Source organism: Nannospalax galili, unplaced genomic scaffold (assembly GCF_000622305.1).
Source record: "Nannospalax galili isolate Female #2095 unplaced genomic scaffold, S.galili_v1.0 scaffold290, whole genome shotgun sequence".
Classification (NCBI taxonomy): domain Eukaryota; kingdom Metazoa; phylum Chordata; class Mammalia; order Rodentia; family Spalacidae; genus Nannospalax; species Nannospalax galili.
In genome coordinates, this window is record NW_008331486.1 from 1,800,254 (window position 1) to 1,818,697 (window position 18,444).

The 18,444-nt window shown below is 42.4% G+C and overlaps 1 protein-coding gene across 13 annotated transcripts in view; it reads right to left on the reverse strand.

Annotated features, from left to right (window-relative positions):
- Window positions 1-18,399, reverse strand: part of Dennd1a (DENN domain containing 1A) — a 534,503-nt gene extending 516,104 nt beyond the window's left edge. For 6 of the 13 annotated variants that reach the window (XM_029559487.1, XM_029559468.1, XM_029559478.1 and 3 more), the window contains exon 1: window positions 13,329-13,366. In XM_029559487.1, coding sequence (XP_029415347.1) covers window positions 13,329-13,351 — 23 coding nt within the window. In that variant the 5' untranslated portion in view covers window positions 13,352-13,366. Of the gene's footprint in view, window positions 1-13,328; window positions 13,367-18,134 lie in introns of those variants that run through there. The other 7 variants (XM_029559484.1, XM_008824487.2, XM_008824462.3 and 4 more) reach the window with 5 other exon arrangements.
- Between the last annotated feature and the right edge of the window lie 45 nt (window positions 18,400-18,444).

Consider the following 18,444-nt stretch of genomic DNA (forward strand, 5'->3'; position numbering starts at 1 on the left):
TTTGGCTCACAGTCTTCAGTTTAGTGTGTTGCTCCTGTCTCCACCGATCATCTCCTTAAATGGCTCCTGAGTCCCTCTGGGTATGCCTTGCAGGGTGAGTGACCTCCAGAATGGGGAATAGTCATCCAGCTTCCACCAGCCCTCCATGCTGCAGTGTTGGTTACTCTCCTCAGGAGTAGGTGAATTAAGGTAACAGAAAAGGATGTAGACAAAGCGCTAGATGAACTTTTGGCTCTTGCCCCTTGATTTGCGGAGTCCTGCTGCTGGGATCCTGAACAATGGGCTCACGTGTTATTCTTAGCTAGAAAGAAAAAGAAAAGGTCAAGGAGGGATGCCCACAATCTGGGTCATTCTACTCCATCGTAACTGCCATTCTGGCCTCTCTGCAGGGAGTTCCCCCCATGCCCCTGAACAATATGATCTTATGTTAAAGGAGATAGATAAACAAATTCAACAGTAGGATGCTCACTCCAAGTGCTCCCAATCACAGTGAAACTAGCAGAGCCTTGCTCTGACAAAAAGGTAATGTCTACTGCTGAGGATTCAGAAAATGAGAGGCTAGGGTCTGAGGCCTCCCTTAGTAAAAAGCAGGAAGTCCCACCACCCTCTGCTCCACCATTACAGGGCATTGGCCATCGGCCTCGGTCCTGTGCCAGCTGTGGGGGAGCCCTTCCCCTTTACCCCTCTCTGGGAGAGGAATACTGGAAGCCCCTTCTCCAACCCTCCTTTCTGTATGGTTCAGAGGACAACACCCTGCGGTTCTTCCCCATTACGATTGCTCAGGGCCAACAAAACCCAAATGTCTGGAATCCATATTCCCATGACATGAAAACGTCTCAATGTCAATTGCCTTAAAATGAATTTTTCTGTATGAAACTGTGTGTTTTAACAACGAAGTGAAGATCTTTAAAAAAAAAAAAAAAAAAAAATAGAAAAAAGCCAGGGGGAAAGGCACACCCCTTTAATCCCAGCCTTTGGTGACCAGTAATAGTCATACATGTAGAGATTAGAAATGCATGTGAAAACGTCTCAATGTCAATTGCCTTAAAATGAATTTTTCTGTATGAAACTGTGTGTTTTAACAACGAAGTGAAGATCTTTAAAAAAAAAAAAAAAAAAAACTAGAACAAAGCCAGGTGAGATGGCACACACCTTTAATCCCAGCATTTGAGAGGCAGAGGCAGAGGCAGGCAGATCTCCCTGAGATCCAGGCCAGCCTGGTCTACATAGCGAGTTCCAGGCCAGCTGGGGCATCAGGGAGACTCTGTCTCAAACAAACAAAGGCCACAAATTACAGGCTAGAGCAATGGCTCAGCAGTTAGAAGCAGGTACTGCTCTTAACAAAGACCCAAGATGGGTTCCTAGCACCCATGTCAGGCAGTTTCCAAGTGCCTGGACTGGACTCATGGGCACCTACACTCACACATGCACATACCCATAGACACATACATACAATTAAAAATAAAATATCTTTAAAAAATACATATCATGGCTGGACATAGTGGCACACACCTTTAATTCCAGCACTCAGGAGGCAGAGGCAGACGGATCTCTACGAGACATAGGCCAGCCTGGTGTCAACACAGCAAGTTCTAGGCTACCTGGGACTATAGGGAAACCTTGTCTCAAAAATAAACAAATAAATAAATAAATATATAAATACCCAGAAACACTACTTAAAATTAAATGAGAGAAATACAATCTTAACAAAGATGACTCAATCAATAGTTAATACCGACTTTCTACAAATTAACCTAGAGATGCAGTGCCTAAGAATGTTCACAGCAACTTTATTCACAAGAGCTAGAAATGGGAATCAATCTAAACACCTATGAATAATATAATGGCTAAACTATGACATATCAGCAGAGTGGAGAGCTACATAGCAAGGAAAGAGAATGAACCATGGGTCTGTGCAGCAATGTGGGCCATTTCCACAGATATAATGACCAAAAGAAACCAGACACTTGAGTACAAACTGCAAGATTCCGTTTATATGAAGTTCAGGAGTGGGCACAATTGCTACAGTGATAGAAATCAAAACTGTGATTATTTCTGAATAGCTGGGTGAAGAGCGCATGAAAAGTCTTACAATGTGTTGAGGATACTCTATACTTTGATTTGGATGCTGACAGAGCTAGTCAAATATCATCAAGCCATATCCTTAATATGTTAATATACTTTAGCCAGGTATGATAGTGCATATTTGTAATCCCAGCACTCAGGAGATCAAAGCAGAAGTATCTAAGAATCAAAGGCCAATATTGACAACATATTGAGATCCAGTCTCAAGAAAAAAAAAAAAAATCTGTGTACCTTTTATTATCCAAAAAAATAAAAATGCATGCTTAAAAAAACACCTAGGGGCTGGGAGATAACTCAGCAGGTAAAAGCACTAGCTTCAAAAGCAATAGGACCCCAAGATTCCTGGAACCCACTAGAAAAAAAAAAAAGCCAAATACAGTAGTGTACATCTGTAATCCCGGCAGATGAGAGGCGGAAGCTTGCTGGCCAGCTAGGCTGAAGTACACTGTACAGATCAGAAACAGGAGAGACCCTGCTGTAACAAGGTGGAAGCTGAGAACTGACTCTAGAAAGTTGTCCTCTGACCTCCATGAAGAGTGCTGTGATATGCACATGCCAGCACACACACACACACACACACACACACACAAAATCAATCAATCTTTTTTTAAATCTAACAGCAGAGTTGAAGCTAAAGAAATTGACTCCTAGAAACATGAATTGATATAAAGAAACTATAATAAAATGATGACAGAAAACTTTTAGGAAAATAATCACTAAAATAACGCCCCAGAAAAACCTGTAGTCTCTACCTCACCCGAGCCCACAAAGAACAAGCAGGTAGTCTACATCTTCAGCTACTATCTCCTGTCAGGGTAGTCTCACAGAAAGCAGACAAGAGGCCTAACTTTTATCATCCCCACAAGGCAGTAATGAGGAGGACACTCTCTCCCTAGCTCCCACTGTGACTTCAGGTGGCTCAGGGAGAACCTAGACTCCCCTCCTGTTCTCTACTACCATTATACCAAGGAAATCCTATGGAGACTAAGGAACAGGTCCAGACTGCTCCCCTCTATCTACAGTGTCAGATGAGACCATGGGAGGACAGCAGTAAGAACACACTGGCCCACATGGCCAAGGGGTATCAGTGGAGGCCTACAAGAAGGCAGAACTCACACACTTGCTCGCAAACATGCACCCACGCACACCTGCCCCATAGTCAAAAGGAAATCCCTTACTTTGGATCTCAATGGAGGCTGAGTAGAGAACCTGGACATAAAACCCCAACCTGGTGATGACAGGCAGAGCAATGTCAGAGGAATCCAGCTAAAAGGTGGTAGGAAAAGTTCAGGGGATATTTCTCATCCTAAACCTCAATGAAAAGTAGCACTTGTCATTCCTGATCAAGAACTCGTTTACTTTTTAGGCACGCCTTCTGCAAGTCCATTGTGTGGCTGTTTTCTATAAGAACTTGAACTTGTATTCCAGCAAATAAATTAAAACCAAATCTCCAGGGACCAGGAGATAATGAAATCAACTCAGGACAGTAGGGGAGGAATATTCAAGATTACAATACAGTTGACTTTTACAGACTGGAACGGGAAAGGAGGGAAGTGGTGGGAGGTAGGGGGTAGAACCTCTATAAAACCACAAGTATGATTTAAAGTTTGAGGAAAAGGTATAAAAAGCAAATAATGTAAGAAGAAGAAAAAAGTGTGAAATACAAGATGAGGGAAAGGAAGAGAAAGAATACAATTGAAGAAACAAGAACCCAGATCTCACTTTCTGCCCCAGTCTCAGGTACTGTTTCACCACAGGGAACTGCACATGAGGCCAAGTCCAAGAACCACACTAAGCCAGCTCCAAAATGGCACAGAAATGGCCTCAATAAGCCCTGATCATAAAGCTACCTTTTAAGGAGAACCTAAGCTGTCCAGACTCTCACAATGGCTGCCAACATGAGGAGGGAGTACTTACACAATACTGAGTTGGTTACTATCTGCCATTACTGTTTTATATAAATAAATGCAAAACTTTTTTTTAAATATAAAAATGATAAGCACAATATATTAAATCACAGATGAACTATAAGAAGAAAAGTTCGGCAGGCATGGTGGCGCATGCCTTTAATCCCAGCACTCGGGAGGCAGACAGATCCCTGTGAGTTCAAGGCCAGCTTGGTCTACATAGTGAGTTCCAGTCTACATAGTGAGTTCCAGGACAGCTGGGGCTACAGGGAGACCCTGTCTCAAAAAAACCAAAAAAAAAAAAAAAAAAAGAAAAGTTCACTTGGCTCTAACATCATTAACATTTTTCATCAAATGGAAAGGAAATGTTATTCTAATGCCCTATATGGCCTAGTGAAATTACATTACAGTCTTGTATTTAAATACTCACAACAAACATTCTATTTTTGTTTTGGTTTTGTCTTTTTTGAGACAGGGTCTCCCTGTAGCCCCAGATGACCTGGAACTCACTATGTAGACCAGGCTGGCCTCAATCTCACAGAGATCTGCCTGCCTCTGCCTCCCAAGTGCTGGGATTAAAGGTGTGCGCCACCATGCCCGGCAAACATTGTATTTCTAAAGTTAACCTAAGCATGAAGCACTGAAAGCTTGACTCTGGTCATATGTCTAATTTAAGTACTGGGTGCTCTTAAAAGAGGACCTGAGTTCAGTATCCAACACCCACATGGCCACCCATAATCACCTGTAACTTCAACTCCAAAAGATCGAATGCCCTCGTCTAGCTTTCACAGGCATTGCACATACATAGTGCACATATATAAATGCAAACACTCATACACATTAATTTTTTAAAAAATAAATCTTTTAAAAAACCTACTAAAATAAACAAATTAATTTTTAAAAATCAAGTTACCATATAAAGCAAAAGTTCAGCTCAGAGAAGGTAGACCAGCAAGCTTTGGTGATCTTCCTCCCTACCTTTCAAAGAGTTGAGTCAAGAGACACTGAGGAAAGTTAATGAAACAATAAAGAGGTTTAAGTATAGTTAACCACTATCATAATCAGCATAATATAAATATAGAAAACACCAGACAAGAGCTGAGGGCGGTATAGTTTTTCAAGGCCCTCGGTTCAATCACAGGACTGAAAAAAAAGAAAGAAAAACAAAAACACAAAAAGAAAAGTACTATAAAGGCATTAGTTTTTCATTTCAAGGAATCAACAATTACTATCAAGATTTAACAGATTTATCTAGCACTATGTATGAACCAACAGAAGAACTAAAAATAGGACCAGCTAGCCAGGTAAGGTGGCACATGCCTTTAATCCCAACACTAGGGAGGCAGAGGCAGGCAGATCTTTCTGAGTTCTAGGCCAGCCAGGGCTACATAGCAAGACACTGTCTCAAAAAACAACAAAACACACTCAAGAGGCAGAGGCAGAGGCAGGCAGATCTCAGTGAGATCAAGGCCATCCTGGTCTACATAGTGAGCTCCAAGCCAGCTGGAGCTAAAGGGAAATCCTGTCTCAAAAAGTCCTAAAACAAACAAACAAAAAAAAAAAACAATTGGGGGGGGGGGGGCGGACTGGAGGGATGGCTCAGCAGTTAAGAGCACTGGCAGCTCTTGCAGAGGACCCAGGTTCAGTTCTCAGCACCCACATGGTGGCTAAAAACTGTTCATAACTCCAGTTCCAGGGGATCCTATGTCCTCTTCTGGCCTCTGCAGGCATTGCACACATGGGTACACTTACATGCAGGCAAAACACTCAGGCACATAAAATAAAAATAATTTTAAAAAACAAACAGAAAAGGACCAATTAATAGAGTTTGTCTCCAAATAGTAGAACTGGAGAAGATAAGGACAGAGGCTTGTTGCTCCTGGTGAGCTTATAAAATATGTTTCCAATTAAAATAATTTTTTTTTGAGACAGGGCCTCAAATAGCCCAGAGTGGCTTCCAACTCGCTATGTGTAGCACTGGATGACCTTGAACTTCTGACCCTCCTGTCTTAATCTACTGAGTGTTGAGATTAAAAATGTACATTACCATCAGGCCTTTAATCCCAGCACTCAGCACTCGAGAGGGATCTCTGAGTTCAAGGCCAGCCTGGTCTACATAGTGAGTTCTAGGCCAGCTGGGGCTATAGGGAGACCCTGTCTCAAAAAGACCAAAAAAAAAAAAAAAGTGTACACCACCATACCTGGTCTACACAGTACCGGAGATTAAATCTAGGACTGCCTGCATGCTAGGCAAGCATTCTACAAACTGAGTTACGTCCCAGCCCAAATTAAATAATGTTTAAAGTTTGACACACTTTGTTGATGAAGCTATAAGGTAACCAACACTCTCCTGTGACAGTGTGAACTGGCACAGACCCTGTGGAAAGGAATATCTAGCAAAATTACATATACACTTAGTCCCAGCCCTAAACTTACCATTTGACCCAGGAAGTCTATTCCTAATACAAAACCACATACATGAGATTATTTTTGTAGCATCTGTAACCTAAATAACCATCAGTGTGAGGCTGGCTAAATAAGCTATAGTCCATTTATCCAAAAGAATAGTATGCTGTCTACAGAGAAGTACAGATGACTCCTATTAGTGCTAAAGGTGATCTCTTTACAAGATGAGAAAAAGTCAAATGGAGAAAAATGTTACCCTCATCTGAAGGCCTGGAAAGATTTGTGAATACATCTATGTATCTGTCTTCCTTATTTTCAGTGGAAGTACAAGTAAAGAGCTAAAAACAAACCAGTTACCTATGAAGAAAGGAAGAGGGATAGAACAAGGATATGAGACTTTTATGATTATATCTTCTCTACAGATTTATCTTTGAAACTATATTATATGTAATTACATAATAAATTAAATTTCCTTCAAAAAGTGACCCTAGTAGTTGCTTACAGAGCTGCAGCCATGTAGCTATGCTCACCCTGCCTGCCTTTCTAACTGAGAAAACCCTCACTTTCCCTTTTTCTTTAATTTTTTTGATAATTTCATGAGTCACATTTTCACCCTTTTCTCTCCTTCTAACTCCTCCCACATCCCCCCCACTCCTTCTCAATATCACGATATTGTTACATATGTTACAATGTATATATGTGTATGTATATGCACACACACACACATACACACACACACACACACACACACACACACACACACACACACACACACACACATATGCTATCAGGGAGCTTGTCCCTGAAGAAAACTGATTTTTCTTTTTGCTTTCTTACTGGCCACAGCCTGGAAATGATGGTTTTCCAGACACTCTGGGCTTTCTCTTTCTCTGAAGCAACCCCCTCCCTCAATGCTGCACTTCTATCATGTGGCTGCTTAAAAATGGTATGTTTTTGGAGGCCAGGCATGGTGGCACACACTCTTTTATTGCTGGTGGCAATGTTGGTACTGCCTGGACATTATAGGAAAAGTCAAAGAGTAATGATGATGTTGGAAGTTAAGTCTTCTGGCATGAGAATGGGAGATTCAGGTATAAGGGTGATGAAGGTAAATAAAACTGCTGTATCTGGAATTGGAAAAGATTGATATGAACATATGACACAGTTCACATTTCTGTTGTGGTGTTAAGGCAGGTCATTATATAGCCCAGGCTGGCCAGGAACTTGCAATCCATCTGCCTCAGTCTCTCAAGAGCTGGGATAACAAGCATGTGGCACCATGCTCAGTAATGTAGTTTACCTATAAGCACATACAAACACATTTCTAGTTCTGACCTCTGGAGAAGCCTGGAAATAATAACTGACCTAGTAGCAAACCTTCCCACAATGGAAAACAAAACTCCTAAAACCCAGATGAAGATCACTAATGTCATTTCACACCATAAGCACACAATGGTGGCATACAGGTCTGGAGGAAGAAACACTTGATGGCCCTAGAACATCTTATCATGCCAAAAGCAAGAACACTATTAGAAACTACTGGAATCCTGTCAAAAGAACTTCAAGCATTTACTTAAAGAAGTTCCCACTGAACAAAAAAAGAAAAATTAAACAATGGAGATAATAACCACAGTAGATAGGGAAAAAGCAAATAGGATTAAATATATGCCTTTAAGGTGACATTCCTTCCAACAAAAATAGTCACCTTCAAGCCAGGCGTGGACGTCTGTAGTCCCAGTACTAGGGAGGCACAGGCAAGCAGATCTCTGTGAGTTCAAGGCCAGCCTGGTCTACATGGTGAGTTCCAGACCAACTGGGGCTACAGGGAGACCCTGTTTCAAAAAAAGGCCAAAAAAAATCAAGTATTTATTCTGTGAACCATACCTCATAGCATTCAAATGGTTCACATGGGAAAGTCTTTCTTTATATAGTAATTCCAGCTAGTAGGGAGAAAAAATGATAAAAACAGAATATCAGTATTTACAATCCCTAGCAAACTAATCAAAAGGAGAGATTACCAGATACAATGTGCTTACTGATGGAAGTACTCATTACCACTTTTTAAATATATATTTAAAAATTTTATGTGTATGAATGTTTTGCCTGCATGTATGTAAGTGCACCACATGTGCACAATGTCTGTGGAGGCCAGAAGAGGGCATTGGATCCCTTGAAACTGGAGTTACAGGCACTTGTGAGCTGCCATGTTGGTGCTAGCAATTGAGCCTGAGCCCTCTGCAAGAGCAGCCAGTACTCTTAACCCCTGAGCCAGTTCTCTAGTTCATCACCACCACTTTTTAATACCACTTGCCAAGAAAATGAACTTGAATCTCATCAAATCACTTAATCTAGTTACCTACTGATAGGAAGTAGAACATATTACATAAACCATGAGGATGCAATGAAAATTATATAGGACCAAGAGTCCACTTCTCTAAGAAATGTTACAAAAATGGAAAAAAGATTTATGAGATACATAACCAAGTACAGTGTTATGACCTCAGGGGATTCAAACAAATCCTTTTTTAAAATAACTGGAGGGGTGGCAGGCAGCAATATGGCTCAGAGGGTAAAGGCGCTTGCCATCCTATCATGTAAGCCTGACCACTTAAGTTCAACCCCCAGAACCCACAGGTGAGAGAACAAATTCCACAAAGTTGTCCTCTGACCTCCAAACACACACACACACACACACACACACACACACAAATAATGAATAAAAAATTTTAAGAAATTTTTGGTAAGTCTAAAAGACTTTAAACACTGAATAGATATCTGATAATATCAAGAACTTTTTTTCTGGTGTGGCATTACTGTTTCAAAAGACTGTATTTCGGAGACAGAAATATTTAAGAATGAGATGTGTCATCTGGAATTTGATTCAGAATAAGCCAGGACCTCTGGAGGGTGGAAGAGAGAGTCACAATCCATTAGCTGTGACTGAAACTAGGGAAGCCATAAATTAATGTGTGGAGACTGACAAGAGTGTCTGGGGCTCATTACCCTGCTCTACGTTTATAGAAGGTTAAATTTTTCCAAAATAAAATCATTTAAAAACACTCCAAGCACCATAGAAAAATGGCTGACAGTGATACTAGCTAAAGCAAATGCGTGTGTGTATGTGTGTGTGTGTGTGTGTGTGTGTGTGTGTGTGTGTGTGTACTATTGATGTAAATCTTTTAATACACTGAATAAAACTTTCCAATATTTCTGAGAGGTCATAAAATGCTCTCAAACATTACAGCTCTGATTCTGTGCATGCTCGTCTGAACTCAGGAGACTATGGCTTCCAAAGCAGCAAGACAAATAGCACTTTTCAGACATCAGCATCCCAGTCCCTCAAATAAATCCAGGAAAACATACCATACATCTTAACTGTCTCACTAAAAGGAAGCAAATATGTTATTTGGGGGAAAAAAAACAGAAACTAAACTTGAATGCATTTGCTTCCCTTCAACTCTTTTAAACTTCAGGTTTTCAGATGACAGCATGCTTTATCCTCATCAAGCAATACTTATGATCACTGCCATTTACAAATCCACATCTCTGCTGAGGGCTAGACACAAGACCTCTTTTGACCCTCACGACAACCTTATAAGTGATTTATTCACATTCCTTCACACACACACACACACACACACACACACACACACACACACAAAGGCTGAAAGGAACAGTAAGTTTTAAGGTGGCTGTATCATGCAGACCTATATGGGATGAAGTAGGACTCAACACTCCAGCCCCACCATCTCCCATCCCCTATCTCCCATCCCCTGCTCCTCTCAGCCTGGAGTACAAACTGCTTGGAATCAAGCAGCATCTTCTCTAGATTTGTTTCCTTCTTTTCACTTAACCACAAGGCCTGGGCAAAATCAGTGCAACATCCCTAAAACCTTTCCTGTGCTTAACAGGAGTTCAAAAGTTGTTTGTTTTGTTTCTCTTGCTCTCTTGCTACATCTGCCATGGACAGGTTTCCTTCTTGCAACTTGAATCAGTCCACTCTAAATCTTACTCATCTACCAGAGCACATACATTCACTGTGGGGCTCTTAAACATTCCTTACTTTCTCACTGCAAACAAAAATGCTGTCTCCCAATTATAACTTTTCACCTGTCTTCAGAATCTTCAGAACAGCAAACATATCATGAGCCAGTCCGCACCTTACAAGTGCCCCATTTACAATATAACTTTGCCAAGTTTGCTGGGTCATCTTCATCGCTTTGGTTCACCACATCCTGTCAGCTCTGCCTCTCTGAAATCCATCCCTTTTCTTTCCACTGCCAAAATCTTAGATCAGGATTTGATCTGCTACAGTAATAAACTATTACACAGTGCCACAATCTAGTAGACGCCCTTTCCCCCCCACATATTCCTATCAGTAAAAACCTGGCATACATTCACTATGAACTATAACTGTCCTTACTATATTAACACATTAGAAAATACAGAAGTTCTGAGAGATCGTTAAAATAAACATATGGTCTAATATATTTTCCTGACACTCCAGTGGCTCATCTTGTGCAACCCAGTGTTTTATCACTGCTCTAACCTACTGTGCCAGGGTAGTCTACCTAAAAGCCCCAGCTGCTCCTATCACAGCCCTTACTTAGCTCTTCAGTGGCACAAACCTGTTTTCAAGTCTTTGTCCTGTAATCTAGGTCCACTTGTCCTATATTTCAGCTATACTCTACCTGTGGCTTTTGCGGAGTCCCCTCTGTCTGAAGTGTTCTTGTTCTTGACAGATGCTGACCTACTCTTAGTACATTCTAAATGGCATAGCTGATGGACAAACTTTTGGACCGTCACCTGTCTTTTCAACAGTGACAGATGTTTTAAACATAATTTAATTTTGCTTTTACTTTGAATATACTTTTTTTTTCAATCCGGATTCTTCCCAAATCCTAAATGCAATGGTGGAAATATATACTGAGAAATGTGTTGTTAGGCAATTTTCTTGTGTGCACATCATAGACAAGGCTACTATAAGATTACCGTGGGTCCATCAGTTGTGTATTGGATCTATCAGCAACCAAAATGTCCTTATGTGGCACATGAGGAAAGAATGGGTATGGATTCCAATAAAGTAAAGAAGACCAACTTTGTTTTTATTATTCTTCCCTGTTTATCTTTCCATGTCCCAACAAAATCCTTCTAAGCAAAAAGGATGTTGGAAATCCAGAGATTAGTTTCCCCTTGAGCCAGAGAAAAAAAGCTTAACCTTTGAAATTGCAACCAGCATTCCAGCCAGGAATTTGCACAGATTTAACAGCCTTAATGCAAACATTTACCTTCCCTGTGTTCACCTTCCTATCTGTCATAAAAGACTTCAAGTTGACTGCACTGCTAAGAGCAGAAGCATGGAGCAGCACCAATACAGTGTCTATAAAATTCATGAAAATTCAAGGGCTGACCCTGGGCACTGATAATGGCAAGCCCAGGCTCTGAGAAGACTTCTTTCACCACTCCATGTCTTTCTACTGGGGCTGGGATGGAAGCACTGAGCTGGAGAGAAAAGGGGCATGAAGAGAAGGAACATCTCAGCTCCTAGTCTCATCCCAAAGCAGAGATGTAGGATTTGTGCCGTACAAGATGCCACAAGAAGCAGCAAGTCTGCAATTTGGTAATGAGATCCCTTAAAGAGCAGTCCAAAAACAGAATGAAGCAGAGCTATGTCACAAGCAAGGCTGCCCACCCATGTTCATGCAACTCTAAACTCAGTGGGACACACACCCAGAGAGAGAGACAGAGAGAGAGAGAGACAGAGAGAGAGACAGAGAGACAGAGAGAGACAGAGAAGAGAGGAACTAGTTGGACAGTTGGAAAGAAGGGATACAGCAGAAGAGGGGAACAAATAGAAGTAAAAGGGAGTGAGTATGATCAAAAGACATTATAAACATGTAGGAAAATTTCCAGAAACTAACTTTTTTTAAAAGAAGCAAGGTTGCCCCGTCTCTGGACTTGACAACCAAGAGAGGTTTATCTCCACAGAAGCTAGACACTTTCATTATTCTTTGAGAGCCCCTCCTTTTTCCCAAGTCTCCTCATTCTTTCAGTTCAAGTCTCAACCTCTTCTGAGAAGCCTGGCTAACCTGTATTTTCTGTGTTTCACTTAGGCTAAATCAAAACCACAAGGAAATACCATTTTACACAAAGTGGCACAGCTGCTTTGGAAAATAATTTTGTTATCAAATAAGATCTAGCAATTCCACTCTTAGGTATACACCCAAGAGAAATGAAGCATATGTCTACACTGTGTTCACAGCAACAAGCAACACTGCAATAATGAAAAAGTAGAAGTGACCCAAATACTTAACAACTGATGAAGGGAGGAGTAAAGTGTGGTACATGCACACAATGGACTATTACCCAGCAATAAAAAATAAAAGACTCATACATACTACAACATGGATATCCTTAAAACCATTATGCTGAGCCGGGCGTGGTGGCGCACGCCTGTAGTCCCAGCACTTGGGAGACAGAGGCGGGTGGATCTCTGTGAGTTCAAGGCCAGCCTGGTCTACATAGTGAGTTCCAGGATAGCTGGGGCTACAGGGAGACCCTGCTTCAAAAAGACCAAAAAAAAAACCATTATGCTAAGGTAAAGTTGCTAGATACACAAAGGATTATATATTATTCCATTTATATGAAATGCCCAGAATGGGAAAATCTACAGTAACTGAAAGGAGACTAGTGGTTAGCTAGGCACAGCAGAGTCTGGGAGAATGGAGAACGGGGAGTGACTGCTAACAGGTATGGGGTTTTTTTCTAATAAAATGCTCCAGAATTAGATGGTGGTGGCTGACCACAATTCTGTATGCATACTAAAAAGCATTTACTTAAACAAAAATTTTATAGTATGTGAATTCTATTTCAAGAAGGCAGTTTTCAGATTCCCACAACCTACAGGGTTCAGTTCAAGCTCTCTCTTACCTTGCCTGAAGTCTCTTTACCATCAACCCTTTCTCAAGCCCTCTAGACTGTCAAGTTACTGAAATCTCTCCAGGATTCTCTTGCCTCCAGACCCCTGTATACGGTTTCCTCTACTTTGAGCAGTCTTGCCCAGACCTGGATGAATGCCTCTTCATCCTTTAAGTCTGAGCTCAAGTGTCACCTCCCACCACACTATCCAAAATAGACCAGCAATCTGAATCATCCTCTCAGCATGATGTTTGCTTTATAACACAGCCACATAACTTCAAGTGAATTTACTCAGTTTATCTGTCAGGTCCACCAGTCTGTAAGCACCATGAGAGTAGGAACAATCTGTATGGTCCCCATTATAATCCCTGATGTCTAACACAATTCCTGACATTTTAAGTCACATTTTTATTTCCCTAATAGGCTGTCCTCATATATACCACTCCCTCTGTTTACAACACACTGTCATGCCACAGCAGCCTTCACCACTCTTACCCCTTTAGGGCCCTTATTCATCTCTCAACTTACACATCATCTCCCTGATGAACCCTTCCTTTCTTGACCCCCAGGGTAGACAGTCTCTCCTTAACTCTGTCACCTAGTCATTAGTGGCAGCCCTGCCAACATAGCAATTACTGTATTGAATTATACTTGGGGTTTGAAGGAGGAAGTTAGAGGTGGGGGGCTGTGCTTTTATTTTGTACTTGTGCCTAATACTTTAGAAAGCCTTAGAGCAAAGAAAAATCTTTTTGTTTTTGTGCCCCTAGAACTTAGCACACTGTTGGGCACAGTACTACTATAATTATAATCATTACAGCTAATGTTTATTAAGTGCTTAATATGTGCTTGACACTCTTTGGTTCTACAATAGGAGGAAAAATGAAGAGATGGATCTCTCCAATACCAACATCAAGGAGGTCAGTCTGAGGAGGGCAGCAGACAGGCATATGGGCTAAGGCAACACTACCATGAGGCCAAATCGGTTGCCCTACCCTGTCCCTATTCTTTCAAATCTTAAAAGTATGCTTCTCTCTGAGCCCATAAATGTCAGGTCTCTTCAAACTCACTTAGAATACTTCCTTCGATTACTTACAACCCACTTCCTGTACTTGGTGCCTGGAAGCAATTTCTAGGATGTCACCACAAGCAATATTAAACTGCCACAGTTTCCTGCTGTGCATCTGCATTATCAGTTAAATTGCCTCATATTAACCACATTCCAGTCCACTGGGATCACTCAAACACTAAATAAGATTTAAACATACCTATCCAAGAATGTCATTTACCTCTGCTCCTTTTATGCCTCAAACATAAATATGCTCAAGCTTAAGGTTTAGGTTTTCACAGTACTACCTGAATACTGGTGACCTCTTCCCATTGTCGCTTAGATGTTTGGTTTGAAGTAAGACAATGTTCTCTTATTAAAAAGAACACAGGCTAAACAAACACTCTTTAGTAAAAGAAATGTTCTGCCTAGACCAGGACAATTTGGCTTAAACATATGAACTACAAAAACTTTTCTTCCTCAAAAGTTCCAACAGAAAATTGTTCTTTTTAACTCTGTGTACATTTAAATCAAAGAACTTAGTGTCTTGGGATCTTAATTCAGATCCTATTTGTTAAATGCATCCCATAAATTCTTCCTAAACAATCATGGGTCAATCTCAGTTTGACACAGGGAACCAAAAACAAAAAACACAAATTCTAGTCCCTGCTCTCAAGAAGGTTATGTTCCACTCATTATGAGACCAACAAGGAACAAGGTTTAGTACTGTGATCTTAATGAACAAGAGGCCACAGAAACATGTCAGTACCGCACCCGAACCGCGGGAGCCGACAGGTGGTAGGGAACTAGCATCAGGGCACACTTCCTGGGGATGGCATCTGATCTTACGCCTATAGACTCCCACTCTCTCAAGTGAAAACAGAGGTTAATAAATGGCACCAGTGGGCAGTTGTGAGGGTTTGATGAAATGGTTCACATTAAGCATTACCATGGTGCCTAACACAGAGACTACTCAGCCAGCCTTAGCCTGCAAGTCTGATCAAGCACCATCAAACCACCAGCGACTAGCAACTTGCATGCTTTACCACCAATCATACAACAGACACCAACTTCACAATTACAGTGTGTTTAATCAGCTTTTTTTTTTTTTGAGCTTTTTGAGACAGGGTCTCCCTATAGCCCCAGGATGTCCTGGAACTCACTATGTGGACCAGGGTGGCCTCGAACTCATAGAGATCCGCCTGCCTCTCTCTGCCTGGGATTAAAGGCGTGAGCCACCACACCCGGCTTCAGTTTTTATTTTTCAATAATGTGACAGTGTTAAGTCCTGCTCTTCACAAGAACAGTCTTAATCCTTGGTCACTAAAACTTCATTTTCCATTTCCTGAAACATGCCTCTCTCGGACATTTCTGGCATAAAAAACCAGCTGTTCTTAGTCTTTTGATAAGAAGGTATAAAACAATTAGAGTTCTTAATACAGGCCTGGCAATCATATTAACATGTGTTTACTGTTCATAACAATCCTACAGGTCCCTTTTACTTTCAGGAAAACCTAGATTCACAGATGTAGTCCAAGTTTCATAGTCAGCATAAAAAAAAGATAGCTAGAATTTGAACCCACATCTGATTCCACAACGTCCTTGTAACAGCACATGGTATCAGAAACAAGCAAGAGAAAACAAAGATAGCGTGGAGAGGCCCAGAGTGCTCAGTCTGCCCTAACCCTCCTATCCTCCTACATGATGGGGCCTTCATACTTAGCTTCCACCTCAACAAGGTGAACACTTTGAGTTAACCTCTGTTCTGCCTGACAGGATAGAATGGCCAAAAGCTGTTTTCTCCAGTGACAGTGGTACCTAAGTAGATAGTTTCCTCACCACCTGTCCATCTCTATTTCTAGCTATGGATGGAACTTGCATAACCAACACTCACTATAAATCACAACTACTTTTCCTGACTTCTCTTTTCATATTCTCTTTCAATCTCACCACAAGCTAACATATTTCCCAAGCCTAACTTCTTTTAAGCCACTGAGCAGTCTAGTTTGAAGATCAATAGGCCATTCTTCATACTAATTTCACGCTTAATGCAATTTCATGCCTTGGTAAATTCCCTTTCTCTAGTGCTCAGATATTACAGCAATGCAGTCTACAAAACATACTTGAGAAATGTATTTGTCAACCTGCTGCTGTCGAGAGCAAGAGCAGATGACAGCCAGTCCTCTGAACTTCTGCTTGTTCCATTTTAATGTTGGCTTGAAAACTCACCACCTGTGTCCGTCAAATCTCCAAACTTCTCTATAACAAGAAAGGTAAGCATTCTTATGCTTAGTCTGCAACTCTAAGGTAGCTTTTGGAAAGTGTTCCTAAGTGCTATTGAAATCCAAGTTTATAGCTCACACCTAGAAGCTAGAGCTGAACTTGGAGTGCCTTTTTAATCCCAATACTTCACAAAATCTTTTTACACCAACTCCTCCCCTCCCCCCAAGTTCATATGGATGGAGCATGTTGTAATTTCCTCCCCCTTGCTTCTATAAAAAAAAAAAAAAGGTCATCTAAAGTCTTCATGTTCATTCTCATAAGCAAACTTTTCTAACTTCATTTAGCAGATGTCCCAGGGCTTCTGCAACAAATATTAGACACATTTTGTAAATGAGAACCCTAACCACTCAGGAAAATGCATTGATGGGCAAGGGTCATGCTGCATGGGCACTACCTGGACATGAGATGCAATGTCTGAATAATTATTAGATTTTGCCCTTGAGGCCCTTCCCCTTTCAAACTTCCCTAGTAGAATTCTCAAAATGCTGAAATAAACACATTCCGAGCGTTTATAGTGTCTTGTGAAAGCTGTTTTACCGAAAAGCCTTAAGCTGTCAACTTTGCTTTTAAATGCCCTTAAACAATTCTATTGGTCACAGAGAAAAAGTGAACATTTGTTACTGATTAGAGATAAAACATCTCAAGTTCTGGGACTGAGGAAGGGAGTGGCCAGAACAGGACTTGGCTGGGAGGGGAGATACAGTCCAAAATAACACACCCAAATTGGACCACATTAAAAGTTGTACTTTCCAAAGTCAATTTCCAACTCTAGGAGGAGGGCAACAATGTTTCAATGGGTTCAGAAGTTACAAGGATCTACAATTTCCCGAGAAAACTAAACCTAAACCAGGGACTCTAAAAGCATGAATGAAGGAATTTGCTAGATTGAATTACAAAACCTTTTCAAAAATCAGGTGCTCAGTTACAACCTAAAGGTATCTTCCTTTCACAGCGTTTGGCCCTGGCTTGTATGGAGACTCACAGAAGGGGGACTAGGAGAGGGAAGGGCCTCCAGCCCAGGCCATCTAGCCATCAACTTCACCAGGGGCCTCTCCCTCTAGGAATCTCACTCGATTCTATCAAGGGCTGCAAGGCCTCAGGCAGCCAGGCTGCAACCACAGATCATGCCAACTCTCGGGGGCGCCGCAAACACACCCATTTGGTGCCTTGCTTCCGGAGACCTCCCCCAACTCCACAGTTGTAGGACCATTTTCTGGGTGCTCTGTTAACCCCGCAGAGCCATCTCCGCGGTTCCCGCCCTCAGGTGAGGAGGGGGACACCTGAGCGCCCGCGCCCCGACACCCCGCGCACACCCCGCCACCGCACCTTCCCGTATCGCCATGGTAACCGTCCCCCTCCCCGCGTGACGCTGCCACGCGGGGCGCCCCTCCGGTCCCGGCAACAAGTCCCCCAGGGCAGCCCGCGGCCTGCAGCCCTGGCCCGACCTCGCCTCCCCTGCTCCCGGCCCGGCTCCGCCCGGCCGCACTCACTTGATCCTGGAGCCCATGGTCCCCGGGCCTCCTCATGGGCCCGCGGGGCCCTCTCAGCGCTGCGCAGCCCGCCCGCCCGCCGCCGACCGGCCTCCCTCCGGCGCTCTCCCCGCCCCTTCCTCCCTTCCCTTAGGCAGGGGCCCGCCCGCTTGAGGCTCGCTCCCTGGCAGCCGCCGCCGCTGCCGCCGCCTCCTGGGGCTAACGCACTCGCTCCAGCCGGACGAGCGCCATGGTCGCCGGCGCGCGTCCCCGGCACGCACCGCCCCCTCCGCCTCTCACACCACCGCCCCCTCCCGCCCGCACCGCCCTG